The sequence below is a fragment of the Eucyclogobius newberryi genome, unplaced genomic scaffold (genome assembly GCF_026437365.1).
Source record: "Eucyclogobius newberryi isolate DKJ021-1_F unplaced genomic scaffold, fEucNew1.0.hap1 SCAF_8, whole genome shotgun sequence".
Taxonomy (NCBI): domain Eukaryota; kingdom Metazoa; phylum Chordata; class Actinopteri; order Gobiiformes; family Gobiidae; genus Eucyclogobius; species Eucyclogobius newberryi.
Window position 1 is genome coordinate 30,113,537 of NW_027316500.1, and position 14,621 is coordinate 30,128,157.

General features: G+C 43.0%; 1 protein-coding gene across 1 annotated transcript in view; it reads right to left on the reverse strand.

Annotated features, from left to right (window-relative positions):
• Positions 1-6,036: 6,036 nt before the first annotated feature.
• The window catches only part of dntt (deoxynucleotidyltransferase, terminal), a 157,883-nt gene continuing 149,298 nt past the window's right edge, over positions 6,037-14,621 (reverse strand). Inside the window, exon 11 of the mRNA XM_072436327.1 lies at positions 6,037-6,187. Within this exon, the coding sequence (XP_072292428.1) occupies positions 6,101-6,187 (87 nt within the window). The 3' untranslated portion in view covers positions 6,037-6,100. The remainder of the gene's footprint in view (positions 6,188-14,621) is intronic.

The following is a 14,621-nucleotide window of genomic DNA, read 5'->3' on the forward strand; positions in this document are numbered from 1 at the left end:
ATGTGCAATATTGTTATAAGCATGTGCAATACTGTTATAATCATGTGCAATACTGTTGTAATCATGTGCAATATTGTTATAAGCATGTGCAATACTGTTATAATCATGAGCAATATTGTTATACTCATGTGCAATACTGTTATACTCATGTGCAATACTGTTATAATCATGTGCAATACTGTTATACTCATGTGCAATACTGTTATAATCATGTGCAATGCTGTTATACTCATGTGCAATACTGTTATGTGCAATATTGTTATACTCATATGCAATACTGTTATAAGCATGTGCAATATTGTTATACTCATGTGCACTTATAATCATGTTCAGTACTATTATACTCATGTGCAATACTGCTATAAGCATGTGCAATACTGTTATAATCATGAGCAATATTGTTATACTCATGTGCAATACTGTTATACTCATGTGCAATACTGTTATAATCATGTGCAATACTGTTATACTCATGTGCAATACTGTTATAATCATGTGCAATGCTGTTATACTCATGTGCAATACTGTTATACTCATGTGCAATACTGTTATGTGCAATATTGTTATACTCATATGCAATACTGTCATAAGCATGTGCAATATTGTTATACTCATGTGCACTTATAATCATGTTCAGTACTATTATACTCATGTGCAATACTGCTATAATCATGTGCAATACTGTTATAATCATGAGCAATATTGTTATACTCATGTGCAATACTTTTATAATCATGTGCAATATTGTTATACTCATGTGCAATACTTTTATAATCATGTGCAATACTGTTATACTCATGTGCAATACTGTTATAATCATGTGCAATACTGTTATAATCATGAGCAATATTGTTATACTCATGTGCAATATTGTTATACTCATATGCAATACTGTTATACTCATATGCAATACTGTTATAAGCATGTGCAATATTGTTATACTCATGTGCAATATTGTTATACTCATGATTAATACTGTTATACTCATGTGCAATACTGTTATAATCATGTGCAATATTGTTATAAGCATGTGCAATACTGTTATAATCATGAACAATATTGTTATACTCATGTGCAATACTTTTATAATCATGTGCAATACTGTTATAATCCTGTACAATACTGTTATACTCATGTGCAATACTGTTATACTCATGTGCAATATTGTTATACTCATGTGCAATACTGTTATAATCATGAGCAATATTGTTATACTCATGTGCAATACTTTTATAATCATGTGCAATACTGTTATACTCATGTGCAATACTGTTATACTCATGTGCAATATTGTTATACTCATGTGCAATATTGTTACTCATATGCAATACTGTTATAAGCATGTGCAATATTGTTATACTCATGTGCAATACTGTCTATCATCACTGGTGCAATATTTTCTGTCTATATAACAGATTTAAATAAGAATAAGAATATCTTATTTTTGTCTAAGTTATCTGTTTTTATTATTATACTTTTGTTTCTAATCTGTGCTTCTGTGCTTACAAATAAATAAAGGTTCTCTTATCTTATCTTAAAATGTGAAGATGAACTAAAATATAAACATTGTATTTCAAAACATATATATATATATTTTGAGTATTAATGTGTCTGCACAATGATCAATACTTTTCAATATCTCAGTCAGCATTGATTTATTACTCTGCCCATCACTACAAAGCCTGTATTTGGTGAAAACGATAAAGTGAATTGGAAACATCACAGATTGTTTCACGTTTGACAGATTTCAATAACACTAAGTAACGTTACGGCTCAGCAGACGGTAACTGAGGACTGAAAGCAACAACCTTTTCCCCGTTACACATATAAGTTCAATTCACATCCTGAATCTCCCCCAAGCACAACGAGAAGTGGCAGATGTGACACTGAAAGGCTGAAGAACTGAACCCGGGACCTTCTTGCTTTGAGGCGAGCGTCCCACCCGCTAAACCGCCGTGTGCCTCACTCTCTCTCTCGACGTCTCTGTCTTTTGTTCCACGCTGAATGCTTTTCCTCCTCCAGATGCTCGACTAAATTAGAGGCAATCAGCCGCACCGGGCAATCACAGACATTCAGACGGAGCTAAACGATCCTCTAAACGCCTGAGCGATCCAGATAAAGCGCCGACTCCTCGCGCCTCGTCCTCCGCCGTGACACGTCGGGGGCGCCGGGACGCATCTGATTTCTCCGTCCGCCGCGTGCAGCTCGGGCCAAAAGTGCGGGACAATGAAGCGCCGGTGAAAGGGAACTGATTGGGCTGATTGCGATAGCCGAGCGAAACGACCGAGATACAAATATGGATCAGTATTGCACTTAAATACAATGGCTCTTACGGGGTAGAAAATATATTTATATTCGCTGATAGTGCCTCAGAGGGGAATGAAACTGTGTTGCTGGAGCAAATAATCGGGGGAATTCGAGGGAATCGTTTGTACAATATCAAGGCAAGGCAAGTTTATTTGTAGAGCACAATTCAAAGAGCTTCACAACAGGAAAAAAAAAGCATTAAAATCACAAAGACATGACAGAAATAACAAAACATTTACAATTTCCCCATGTTTTTATGGTCCCTAGACGTCAGTGCGCACGTCCGTACATTTTATGGATTTTCTTCAGTTAAATCAATGTCTGCAAAAACAATATGCACCAGAGGAAAGAAGTTTGAATTCTGTGTCAACTGGAGAGCGGATACATTTTGTCGCTTCTTCGTGTCCGACAAAGCGCTGATAAGTCGTAAATATGTCTCTGACAGGAGGCGCTACATCCAGGAGTGCCAATCGACGTGTCCGGATGTCTGACTCTCAAAAGATCTCGAAAACACACACATGTATTTGTACTCCTGCTGCGTGTACCGGTGCAGTATGAGGACAGACTATACCAGACAGATATTAGGCATGTGTTAGCTGTTAGCACTGTTAGCACGCACACATTTCAGATCAGCAGTGATGACAAACTATACATCTCTGTGTCACTTTAACGTGTTTACTTGCAATGTCTGAAAATCAAATGAGAAGACACTTATGTTGGGTATATGTAGAATTGCTGTTTTTTTATTAGCAATTATAGCTACAAAACGCTAATACTAAATTACTAGACGTTTCTAATAATCTCGCTCTCGGTTCTTTGACCTTCTGTAGACGAGGTGGTCTCACGGGTTTCGGTGCAAAGACATATTGATTCTGGTCCTTTAGCGCGTTCGGAGTTCTCCAAACGAGCATCTAAACGTAGCTAACTCCTCCCTGAAGAACTAAGAAGAAGCTAAATGTTCTCACTCCAAAACCTTTGTCTTTTGCTGTGTGTAGGATCGATTTGCAAACTTTATTTCAGTCTAAAACAAGTGCTGCTTCCGTTGAGCGAGAGTTGAGTGGTTCAATGAGGCTGGTGAAGGTGAAAGTACATTAAAAACGGCGAGGAGACCATTTGGATTCGCACCTGAAGATATCACGCGATGACTTTAAGCAGAGACACGGCCCAAATATGCACAAATTAGATACAACTCCAGTAAAACACGGTTAAAAAGTACAGACCTTTAAGTCAAACATGTGTCTTTTTTTGATGGTTGAAGCTTCATCGTGCGGAGTAAATATACAAACTCGTGAGTAATTACCTTTGAGCGGTTTCGTGACGTGACCTGCACCGTCCACCCCACAACCCACTTTCTCCTGCTGTCCAGCGCCGGCCATTTCCCACGATGCTTCGGGGGAGACGGTTGAGAACGTCCCGTGATCCGCCCTATTTAAAGATCTGTAAGTAGAACAGGATTCGACCTGGCCCCAAACCCGGTCCGTTACAGTGTCTTCTCTTCTTACTATTCCAATAAAAACACACTTCCAACATGGACTCATCAATATCCACGCTTTGTCTTACGTCCATGTCCATTGTAAAAGCTTTGACAAGACTTACTCAAATTGCCTGTTTACACGCTTCATTTGTCGTGTTTTCCGTGACGATTGTGGGAACGTACTGCTTCGTTGTGAATTCACGAGTGCTGTAATAAGCCACGAGACGACCAAATTGTAGATTTTACCACAACAAGATTTCACATTCTATTTAAATGTGAGTCAAGTGTGTCTATTTAAATTATATAGTGCAGTCAAAAGTGAGCTCCTTTTACTGAATAGAATAGTCCTGAACACACTGTAAAAGCTAAAAGCATCTATTTATTTATTTATTTAAGGACAGACCAGATGCAATGTTTTAGTGTATATAGCAGAATATGCTAATTTCCAACACCTGTCCATAGGGCCAATTTAGAGTTGCCAATTCTACCTAACACATGCATGTCTTTGGACGGTCTTATGCATGTGATTACTCTAGTATTATATTGAGAAGTGATCATATTTAATAACCAAATTTGCCACTGGGGGAACTATCTGATCACGGTTCACGGTCGTGTGGGGGCTGCGTTCGCCGTCTTCAGGTGGACGGGGGGATAAACCGGAGAAAAAGACTCGATTGTCTCTTCAAACTGCCGTCCGTGGTGACTTTGTGCTGACATTGTGCTGACCTTATGCTGATCTTGTGCTGACGTTGTGCTGATCTTGTGCTGACCATGTGCTGATCTTGTGCTGACCGTGTGCTGACCTTGTGCTGACCTTGTGCTGACCTTGTGCTGACCTTGTGCTGATCTTGTGCTGACCTTGTGCTGATCTTGTGCTGACGTTGTGCTGACCTTATGCTGACCTTGTGCTGACCTTGTGCTGACCTTGTGCTGATCTTGTGCTGACCTTGTGCTGATCTTGTGCTGACGTTGTGCTGACCTTGTGCTGATCTTGTGCTGACCTTATGCTGACCTTATGCTGACCTTGTGCTGATCTTGTGCTGACCTTGTGCTGATCTTGTGCTGACGTTGTGCTGACCTTATGCTGACCTTATGCTGACCTTGTGCTGATCTTGTGCTGACCTTGTGCTGATCTTGTGCTGACGTTGTGCTGACCTTGTGCTGATCTTGTGCTGACCTTATGCTGACCTTGTGCTGACCTTGTGCTGATCTTGTGCTGACCATGTACTGACCTTGTGCTGATCTTGTGCTGACCTTATGCTGACCTTGTGCTGACCTTGTGCTGATCTTGTGCTGACCATGTACTGACCTTGTGCTGATCTTGTGCTGACCTTGTGCTGACCTTGTGCTGATCTTGTGCTGACCTTGTGCTGACCTTGTGCTGATCTTGTGCTGACCTTGTGCTGACCTTGTGCTGACCTTGTGCTGACCTTGTGCTGACCTTGTGCTTTTCTCTGGCCCGTCTTTCCTCTTCTCCGAGTGCAAACAAACTTCTGAAACGTTGCTGCCCGTGACAATGCACCGGTGAGAAGAGTGAGCTACGGAAGCCCAGAGGAACGCGCTAAGGGGGCGGGCGTGGTCTATGTTACTCTGGACCAGAAATCCACTTTCATTTGGCTTTTCAACTAAGTACGTTTTAAGCCCTAATTACCACCAGATGCAATCAAAGGTAAAAAGAAACATTAGTAAAAAGAACCTTTAAAAATCTCACGTAACATTTGAAGTAACAGAATAAAGGTTCACTTAAACACTGAATGTACGAGGCCTGTGCTAATGCTGCTAATACAGCTACATTTGTATGGACATTTTTAATATGCGTTGTTTTAACTCAACAAACAGAATTATTAAGCCGCATCTGTCATAAACAAAAGTTGGATATTTATTTAAAAAAACAAGCCTTCATTTCAACTATATGTAATGTTGAAGGAGATAAACAGCAAGACTAATCACAGACTAAAACAGAAGAGAAATAAGTAATGTACGGTCGGTAAACCAGGACTAAACCAGGTCTAAAACAGGTCTAAACTAGGTCTATACCGGGTCTAAACCAGGTCTAAACCAGGTCTAAACCGGGTCTAAACCAGGTGTAAACCAGGTGTAAACCAGGTCTAAACCAGGACTAAACCAGGTCTGAACAGGGTAAAACTATAATTGACACGTACAATAGGCATGAATACACCAGATGAAGTCAGAATTAGAACATGGTAAAAACCTGTCATGGCCCTTTAAGTCTAAACTCTGCCCAACACAAGATCTTGCAAAGCTTGAGAGCGCGTTGCATATTTTCAGCGGCGACTCGAGCAGATGGGACGAGCGGGACTACGCGTTCCTGTGCCAGGGCTCCATATACTCCAGACCCAGATGGGCAAAGATGTCCTTTTCGGTCAGAGCTGCCAAGAACAGGTTCTGAGAGAGGACAAACAAACAGGACGCGGCGTGAGCTAAATGATAAAGGAAAGTTTAGTCACATTCAGACAATGTCAACAGGAAACGAGCTGCAGGCTTCGGGCGTCGTCAGAGGGATTTGTCCAACAAGAGTCAATGTGTCGGCTCAATAAAAGAGCTAAAGATCGCATTTTCGGTTAGATTTTGTTTTAATCTCAAATAATTTTAAATATTTCACTTTTCGAGACTTTTCCACTTTTCGTTTCACTGAAAAGACGAGACATTTTACCGTCTGCAGATGTTCTTTTGACAAACAAATGCAGTCTTTAGAGTTTGATATTTGTCTTATAGTGCAGCCCTACACCCTGTCGACGTTTGGCAAAATTGGCAAGTTCAAATCTATTTATTCTGTTTATTTAGATTATTTATTTAAACAGGGAGCATGATAAAAGTTCTCCTAATGATCTCTAAGCTCTAAATCTCTCTCAATGAAAAAAATAAATACGATTGATCTAGTTGTGAGACCAAAAACATATAAGTACGGCGCTAAATCAGGACCACCCAGAATTAAACTAATAAATTAGGACCACCCAGAATTAAACTAAAGGACCTGAAAATCAAATTTGAAAATAAAAACAGAAAAAGTCCGGTCTCGAAGTGAAAAAGTTTAAGAAACCCTGAACTACTTCTGCACACATTCTGGTCATTTCATTTGTCTGCGTTCATTTATTTACACATTTTAAAACACATTTAATTCAGCATTTTGTTATTTGCACCGCTCCATCAGATGATTAAGTTAAGTTAACTTTTTGTCCTTGGAGTTACGCACAGCTCGTCTAGAGAAGTCGTTTACTTTTGAACTGGTCAGACTCCATGGCCTCTTCACTCACCTCTGCGTCTACACTTCAGTAAATCTGCCACAAATGAAAATGAATAGATAAAAACCGGGACTATCTCATGTGACGTCGGCAATGGAGGGTGTGTGCACTTGGCCGGTGGAGCAGGCCTCATCAGCAGCAGAACACAGCTACAGATAATGACTCATCTAATCCTGAGAGCCACATTGACCCACATGTACAGGTCTGTGCGGACTGCAGCCGCTTCTATCTGCAGAGCCCTGGATTACCTCAAGAAAACGTGCTATGTGCTTCAAAATGTGGTATATAACGGGTATAAGCTTAGAAAATATGGTATATGCTTCAAAAATGTGGTATATGCTTAAAAAATGTGGTATATAACGTGGTATTTGCTTCAAAAATGTGGTATATGCTTCCAAAATGTGGTATATAACGGGGTGTACGCTTTGAAAATGTGGTATATGCTTCAAAAATGTTGTATATGCTTCAAAAATGTTGTATATGCTTCAAAAATGATGCTTTCAAATCGAGGTATAAGCTTCATAGTTATGTTTAGTTTGGTTATTAACGCTGCTTTTATAGACGACAGACTTTCTTGGGTCTGTAAACTACGACATCGTCACTTGCAGACGAGTTTATTTTGAACTTCTCTAAAATGTCTTTCTCCAATAATAATGTGCAGCCTTTCAATGATTTTGTCAAAGAGTGGAGGACTAAAAAAAGACTAAACAGACTTAACTAGACAAGACTAAACCAGAACTAAACCTGGACTAAAACTAGCCAAAACTAGAACGTCAGCAGATGGTTTGAAGAGGAAAGGTAGGGCGGAGGACGTGAGTAAACCAGGACTTAACCAGGACTTAACCAGGACTTAACCAGGACTTAACCGGGACTTAACCGGGACTAAACAGGGACTAAACAGGGACTGAACTGGGACTGAACTGGGACTAAACCTGGACTAAACCGGGACTAAACCTGGTCTATTAGGGTGCAAAAAGTGACAACACACGGTAAAACGCAGCCCATCTCTTGCAGAAACCGGAAAGTTGAAGACCAGGGCAAAAGGACAAAATCATGTTTAAATCAGGAAAAAAGCGGGTCCAAACAAGAGTCTAAACCAGGTCTAAAGTGGGACTAAACCGGGACTACACAGGGACTAAACCTGGACTATTGGGGTGCGAAAAGTGACGACACACCGTAAAACGCAGCTCATCTCCTGCAGAACCAGCTGAGTTTGTAGTTACATGTTAAGACCAGGGTAAAAGGACAATATTAGATTTGAATCAGGACGAAAGCTGCTCCAAACAAGAGTCTAAACCAGGACTAAACTGTGTCTTCCGACCTCTCTTCTGATCCGAGTGTTTTGCACGTTTTTCCAAGTTGTCCAATAGCGATCATTCTATCTAATCGAAGTAAATGCGCAGACTGAATATCTAATCCCGAAGCGTGTCCCCTCAGTCCCGCCCTCGCTCCGGCGCCACGTGCAGGAGCTCAGACAATCGCCGCGACATTTGGCAGCGCCATCTTGAGCCGCAGGAGCCAGAAGGACGTCTTTGGACCGCTGTGATTCTTGGACAGAACAATGGGACGACAGTTGCTCGGCTGAATCCCGCTAACTGAGATCGAATTGATCATGAACACGACATATTAACATGAGATAACGCAGGGAGAGGATTTATTTTGTATTAGTACTTTTCCAATAACTCATTAGTTCATTTTATGGTATATCTGCTTCTGTGTGTCTTAACTTGAATGCTTTATTAGCTCCTCCGAGGGGAAGCTGTGTCCATTTGCACATTTTCATAGGTCTATCCATTAAAACGGTCTCTGCCATCAGCAACACTCTCTCTTTCCCCTGTCAGTCCTTCCACGGGGGAAAAGCTATAGACATGACGTGAGCGCAGGGATGTCAAGATGATCTGGTTAATCGAAAATCATGTTAACTCAGGTCACAATGTATAATGATAATTGTGACCATTTTAGAAGCAAAGTTAAGTCGTTTTACTTCGATCTATCGTCCAAACAGTCACATTTAACTTTATTTTGTCTTTCAGGAAGTTCAGTTGTTCATGTCAGACCACAGGAATGACAGATAATGAAAGATTTCACTGTTGTTTTGGCCACAGTCTCGGTAAAAATTGAGAAGAAGTTGGATTTTTGGGCGAAATGTATTTGATAAAATTCCAAGAACAGACATTTCATCTTGAAATGCAGTTTAAAATCATAACAGATGAGAGAACATGGTGAATAGGTGTACGTATGCTAACGCTAACACCTTCAGCTACATGAGGCACAGACAGAACTGTGGTAAGTGTCTGGTATGTTAACGTAACATATGAACAGTTATTCAGATAACTATAGCATAAAGAACATGCTAACAAGTTTAGCAAAGCATCAGTTTTACCCCAAATCACTAAATCCATTGAATTCTTCTTCCTCTGTGTCACTTCTAAACAACTCCACAAACTCCAGAGGAAGAGGAAGTGCAGATTTTTCTTCTGCGTCGCTTAGAGCCTAGAACGCCCTCTTGTGGTTGTCATGTGAAAATAACAAACAAAACGATATAATAATGTGTCAATAATATCATATATAAGTCGCAGGCCAAACTATGAAAAAAGGTGCAACTCATAGTCATGATAAATACGGGAGCTATTACTTTCTAAACATACGTGAAGGTGTGAACCTCCTGCACCAGAGAAGGTCACTCTGCCTCGGTGTTCACGGAGTTCACGGTGGGAGATCTTTAGCACTCGAACACGCCAATAACCCGTAAACTGGACCTGACTGAGCACATGTCGCCGTCCACCTGCTTTTCTCAGATAAACACGTCGAACACGCCTCTAAGTGATCGCTCGTTGGGCTGATCAGTATTTTCCTTGACACATCACGACAGCCCCATTAGCGCCTGGCCCTCCCGGTGCTATGTCCGTACATAGAGCTCGCACTGACTAACCTCCAGACGTGTTCCGGCTATAAGTGCTAAACCCGACGTCATGCCGTGCAAAGGAGAGAGCGAGGGAAAAGTACACGAGCTGCGGGAAACTGCGGAAAGTGCATGAGGCGGATTAGTCAGCGTGATTACGGAACACTATATTGTTTGTCGCGATGAACGTACAAACAAGCAGACTTCAGAAATAGCAGATGGTACACGGGGTGAAGAGACAGAAAACAACATTTAATCAGTCTAGGTCAGGGTATATACTGCTTTAAACTTTATATTCAATCTTGCTAAAGCGATCTGAGGCTTGACTAAATCCACCTGTCACTCAATCACAATACGAGATGACAAAACGGTTGTCTCTCCGGATCGTCAATCACAATTTGACGTGATTGACCACAACGTTTCAACAAATGAGCAATGGTTTTGAGGGATTATTGTGTTTTTTTTTCTGCCGCTGTGATTGAGACGATTAGCTTATAATGTGTTCGCGTACCAGGTAAATCGTAAAATATACTGTATTTTCCGCACTATAAGTCGCACCGGAGTTTAAGTCGCACTGTGGTAAGTGTCTGGTATGTTAACGTAACATATGAACAGTTATTCAGATAACTATAGCATAAAGAACATGCTAACAAGTTTACCAAAGCATCAGTTTTACCCCAAATCACTAAATCCATTGAATTCTTCTTCCTCTGTGTCACTTCTAAACAACTCCACAAACTCCAGAGGAAGAGGAAGTGCAGATTCTTCTGCGTCGCTTAGAGCCTAGAGCGCCCTCTTGTGGTTGTCATGACATGCGGTTGACAATGTGAAAATAACTAATAATATCACATAAATCGCACCCCGGCCAAAACTATGAAAAAAGGTGCGATTTATAGTCCGGATGATACGGTACTTGATTTGGAGCCACGATGCCGGTCAGGAGTACCTTAATCGGAGGGACAACTGTGCACGATTTGAAGGAACCCAAAGCACGGAAGAGACACCCAACCGGCCACAGGGAGAACATATAAACTGTAAAAAAAAAAATGGAATACCCACACTATTGGGCAGATGATTATTGTGTCCAGATACATTAACTTCAAGCTAACGTTCTGTTCTTTAAAGGCTACGAAGAGACACACCGACAAGAACGTTGCTAGAGCGGTGAACTGACCAAACAAACTGACTAATAACCGCTTGTGACACTCTTTCTGGGGGTTCATATCTGGACAAAACTGCAGCGTGGATCATTTGTGTCTCTCTTCCATGTATCACTCTGAAAACTGGAATCTACAGCTCTGTACCTTTTTCATGCGATTTGGGACATAACATCGGTCATTTTGTCTGTTACACATTTCGCCTGAGGGCCCGGCTCTCGATGGCGCGTACACGACCTCTATGCAGGCTCGTATCGTTAAAGCGCCTCACTGTGGAGATGAAAGTAAATAAAGCCCCGTTTCCTCCGAGCCCGCGGGAGGTTCGTCGGATGAGAGGGGCTTGGACGGCGCTTCTCTTTTGATCCCGGACGACGGCGAAAAGCGAAACTTTCCTCCTCTCCCCGCGCGACCTCCTTTCGGCCCGGACCCCAGAGCGATAAAGCCCGTCGCTCCCCGTTACAAATGAACCTTTACAGCCACTCGCAGCTGTCCGCGAGCCCCGTCCCGACGATACATCTCTTTTCTAATATTTTTTATCACCCTTGTGTTCCTCGATATGGTTCCGTTTTCCGCCGTCTATATTTTATTCTTCGGAGAAATAGCAATAAACGGGGGAAAGAAGTTACGGGGAGCATTCCGGGGCCGGAGCGTATAATGGGTCTCGTGTTGCCTTCACTCAAGTGTCATGCCGGTTCAATATAAAAAAAAAAAGTGCGTTATGGCGTTTCTGCGGACGGCGCTGATTTAGGGATTAGCTATTTGCGCTGGAATGGAAGATTGTGTAGCCGTAAAGGAGAATGCAATGTTGTTGTTTTGTGTGCGGTGGTTGTAACTTTAAATGGCAATCGAGAACTATAAGAAGAAGAAAAAATAATAGATGAACAGGTACTATAAATGTTTCGCGCGGCCAGCTAAAACGAAACAAGACACAGGGTAAGAAATGCACGGTTTGAATTCAAATGAGAAATCGACAAGCCAAGCACTAAACTCTGTGCATCTGGGGTAAAAAGATGGATTCTATTCTGAATGATACAAGAGGAAATGTCACAGCTGTGAATGGATTGCCCCAAATTCAAATCAAAATGACTAAAAACCGCCGCCATGTCGATCAACCTTTTAGAAGATGAAAAAGTCATATGTATTGGACGGTCTTTGTCCTTCTGAACACAAACGCCATCACACCAGTTCCCTCCAAACATCTGCCCCCCCTCTGTTGTCCGTCGGCTCCTCTCTGCCCCACTAAACTGGGACTAAACTGGGACTAAAGTGGGACTAAACCTGCTCTATTGGGGTGCAAAAAGTGGCGACACACCGAAAAATGCAGCCCAGCTCTTGAAGAAACCAATACATTTGAAAACCAGGGAAAAGGACAAAATTAGCTTTGAATCAGGACGAAAGCGGGTCGAAACAAGAGTCTAAACCAGGTCTAAACTGGGACTAAACTGGGACTAAACCAAGTCTACTGGGGTGCAAAAAGTGACAACACACCGTAAAACGGATCTCATCTCCTGCAGAACCAGCTGTTTTTGTAGTTACATGTTAAGACCAGGGCAAAAGGACAATATTAGATTTGAATCAGGACGAAAGCCGGTCCAAACAAGAGTCTACACCAGGACTAAATTGTCATATGTATTGGTCTTTGTCCCTCTGAACACAAACGCCATCACACCAGTTCCCTCCAAACATCTGCCCCCCCTCTGCTGTCCGTCGGCTCCTCTCTGCCCCCGGGCTCGGGACGGAGTGATGAATGGAGCGTAGAAAATATGGCCGCTCGCCCGATCGCCCGACCCGAACATCAAAGGCGGCAGGCGAGAGGCAGAACCTGGCTCTTTCCCCCACAGAGAAGAACCAGGCTGCAGTTCAAAGCAGGAGCGGCCCGGAATCAAGGCAAATGTGCATAAAAGTGGGATATGAAGCAGTAATGACGACCGGACATTTGCACTATAAAACAGCAGCCTGATAAATATTTAAGGTGAATTAATCAAAGACCAAAATAGGAACCCAAAATGTGAGCCCCAGCCTTAACCTGGATCACTACAGATTGTTGTGTGCAGCACTCTGAAGTGAGAACATTTATAAATCCGGAAAGTTTCTCGATTTAATAAATACTCTTTTAGAAAAGTTGGGTAATGCAGCTTTAAAAACTGAATATAAATCTCAGAGCAAACATGTTATTGTTATATAATGTCACGTGGAGAAGTGACCTGAGATGGAGAGTTTGTTGTCCAATCTTCTGCTTCTGTCTCGAGGTCGAGCCGAGGCCTGAACGGTCCGTCCGAACTCGCCTCATTCAAAAGGACAAAAGACATTCCACCCACAGAGCATGAGGACGTCTACAGAGAGAGCTCAAGGTCCAGCCTGAGCAGCTTCACTTACAACATCAAGAAACATTTCACAAACATTGTTGTTTCAATGGCCTTTTCTGTCGAGTTTGGATGGCTTGAAATACAAAGTAGATTTTCCATTTCAATTTTTACTGTGAAACCATCAAAGAGGATTTAAAGTATTTTCTCAATGTAAATGTAGAGTTTAAATACACCAGCAGCTGCAGAGACTCCAGTGTCATGCAGGACCGGAGCCACGCCCTGAACGCTCTGTTTCAGGACCTGCCACGCCCTGAAGGATCTGTTTCAGGACTTGCCACGCCCTGAAGGCTCTGTTTCAGGACCTGCCACGCCCTTAAACGCTCTGTTTCAGGACCTGCCACGCCCTGAAGGATCTGTTTCAGGACTTGCCACGCCCTGAAGGCTCTGTTTCAGGACTTGCCACGCCCTTAAACGCTCTGTTTCAGGACCTGCCACGCCCTGAAGGCTCTGTTTCAGGACCTGCCACGCCCTGAACACGCCCTGAACGCTCTGTTTCAGGACCTTCCACGCCCTGAAGGCTCTGTTTCAGGACCTGCCACGCCCTGAAGGCTCTGTTTCAGGACCTGCCACGTCCTTAAACGCTCTGTTTCAGGACCTGCCACGCCCTGAACGCTCTGTTTCAGGACCTTCCACGCCCTGAACGCTCTGTTTCAGGACCTTCCACGCCCTGAAGGCTCTGTTTCAGGACCTGCCACGCCCTGAAGGCTCTGTTTCAGGACCTGCCACGTCCTTAAACGCTCTGTTTCAGGACCTGCCACGCCCTGAACGCTCTGTTTCAGGACCTGCCACGCCCTGAAGGCTCTGTTTCAGGACCTGCCACGCCCTGAACGCTCTGTTTCAGGACCTGCCACGCCCTGAAGGCTCTGTTTCAGGACCTGCCACGTCCTTAAACGCTCTGTTTCAGGACCTGCCACGCCCTGAATGCTCTGTTTCAGGACCTGCCACACCCTGAACACGCCCTGAACGCTCTGTTTCAGGACCTTCCACGCCCTGAAGGCTCTGTTTTAGGACCTGCCACGCCCTGAACACGCCCTGAAGGCTCTGTTTTAGGACCTGCCACGCCCTGAACGCTCTGTTTCAGGACTTCCCACGCCCTGAACGCTCTGTACGCTCTGTTTCAGGACCTGCCACGCCCTTAAACGCTCTGTTTCA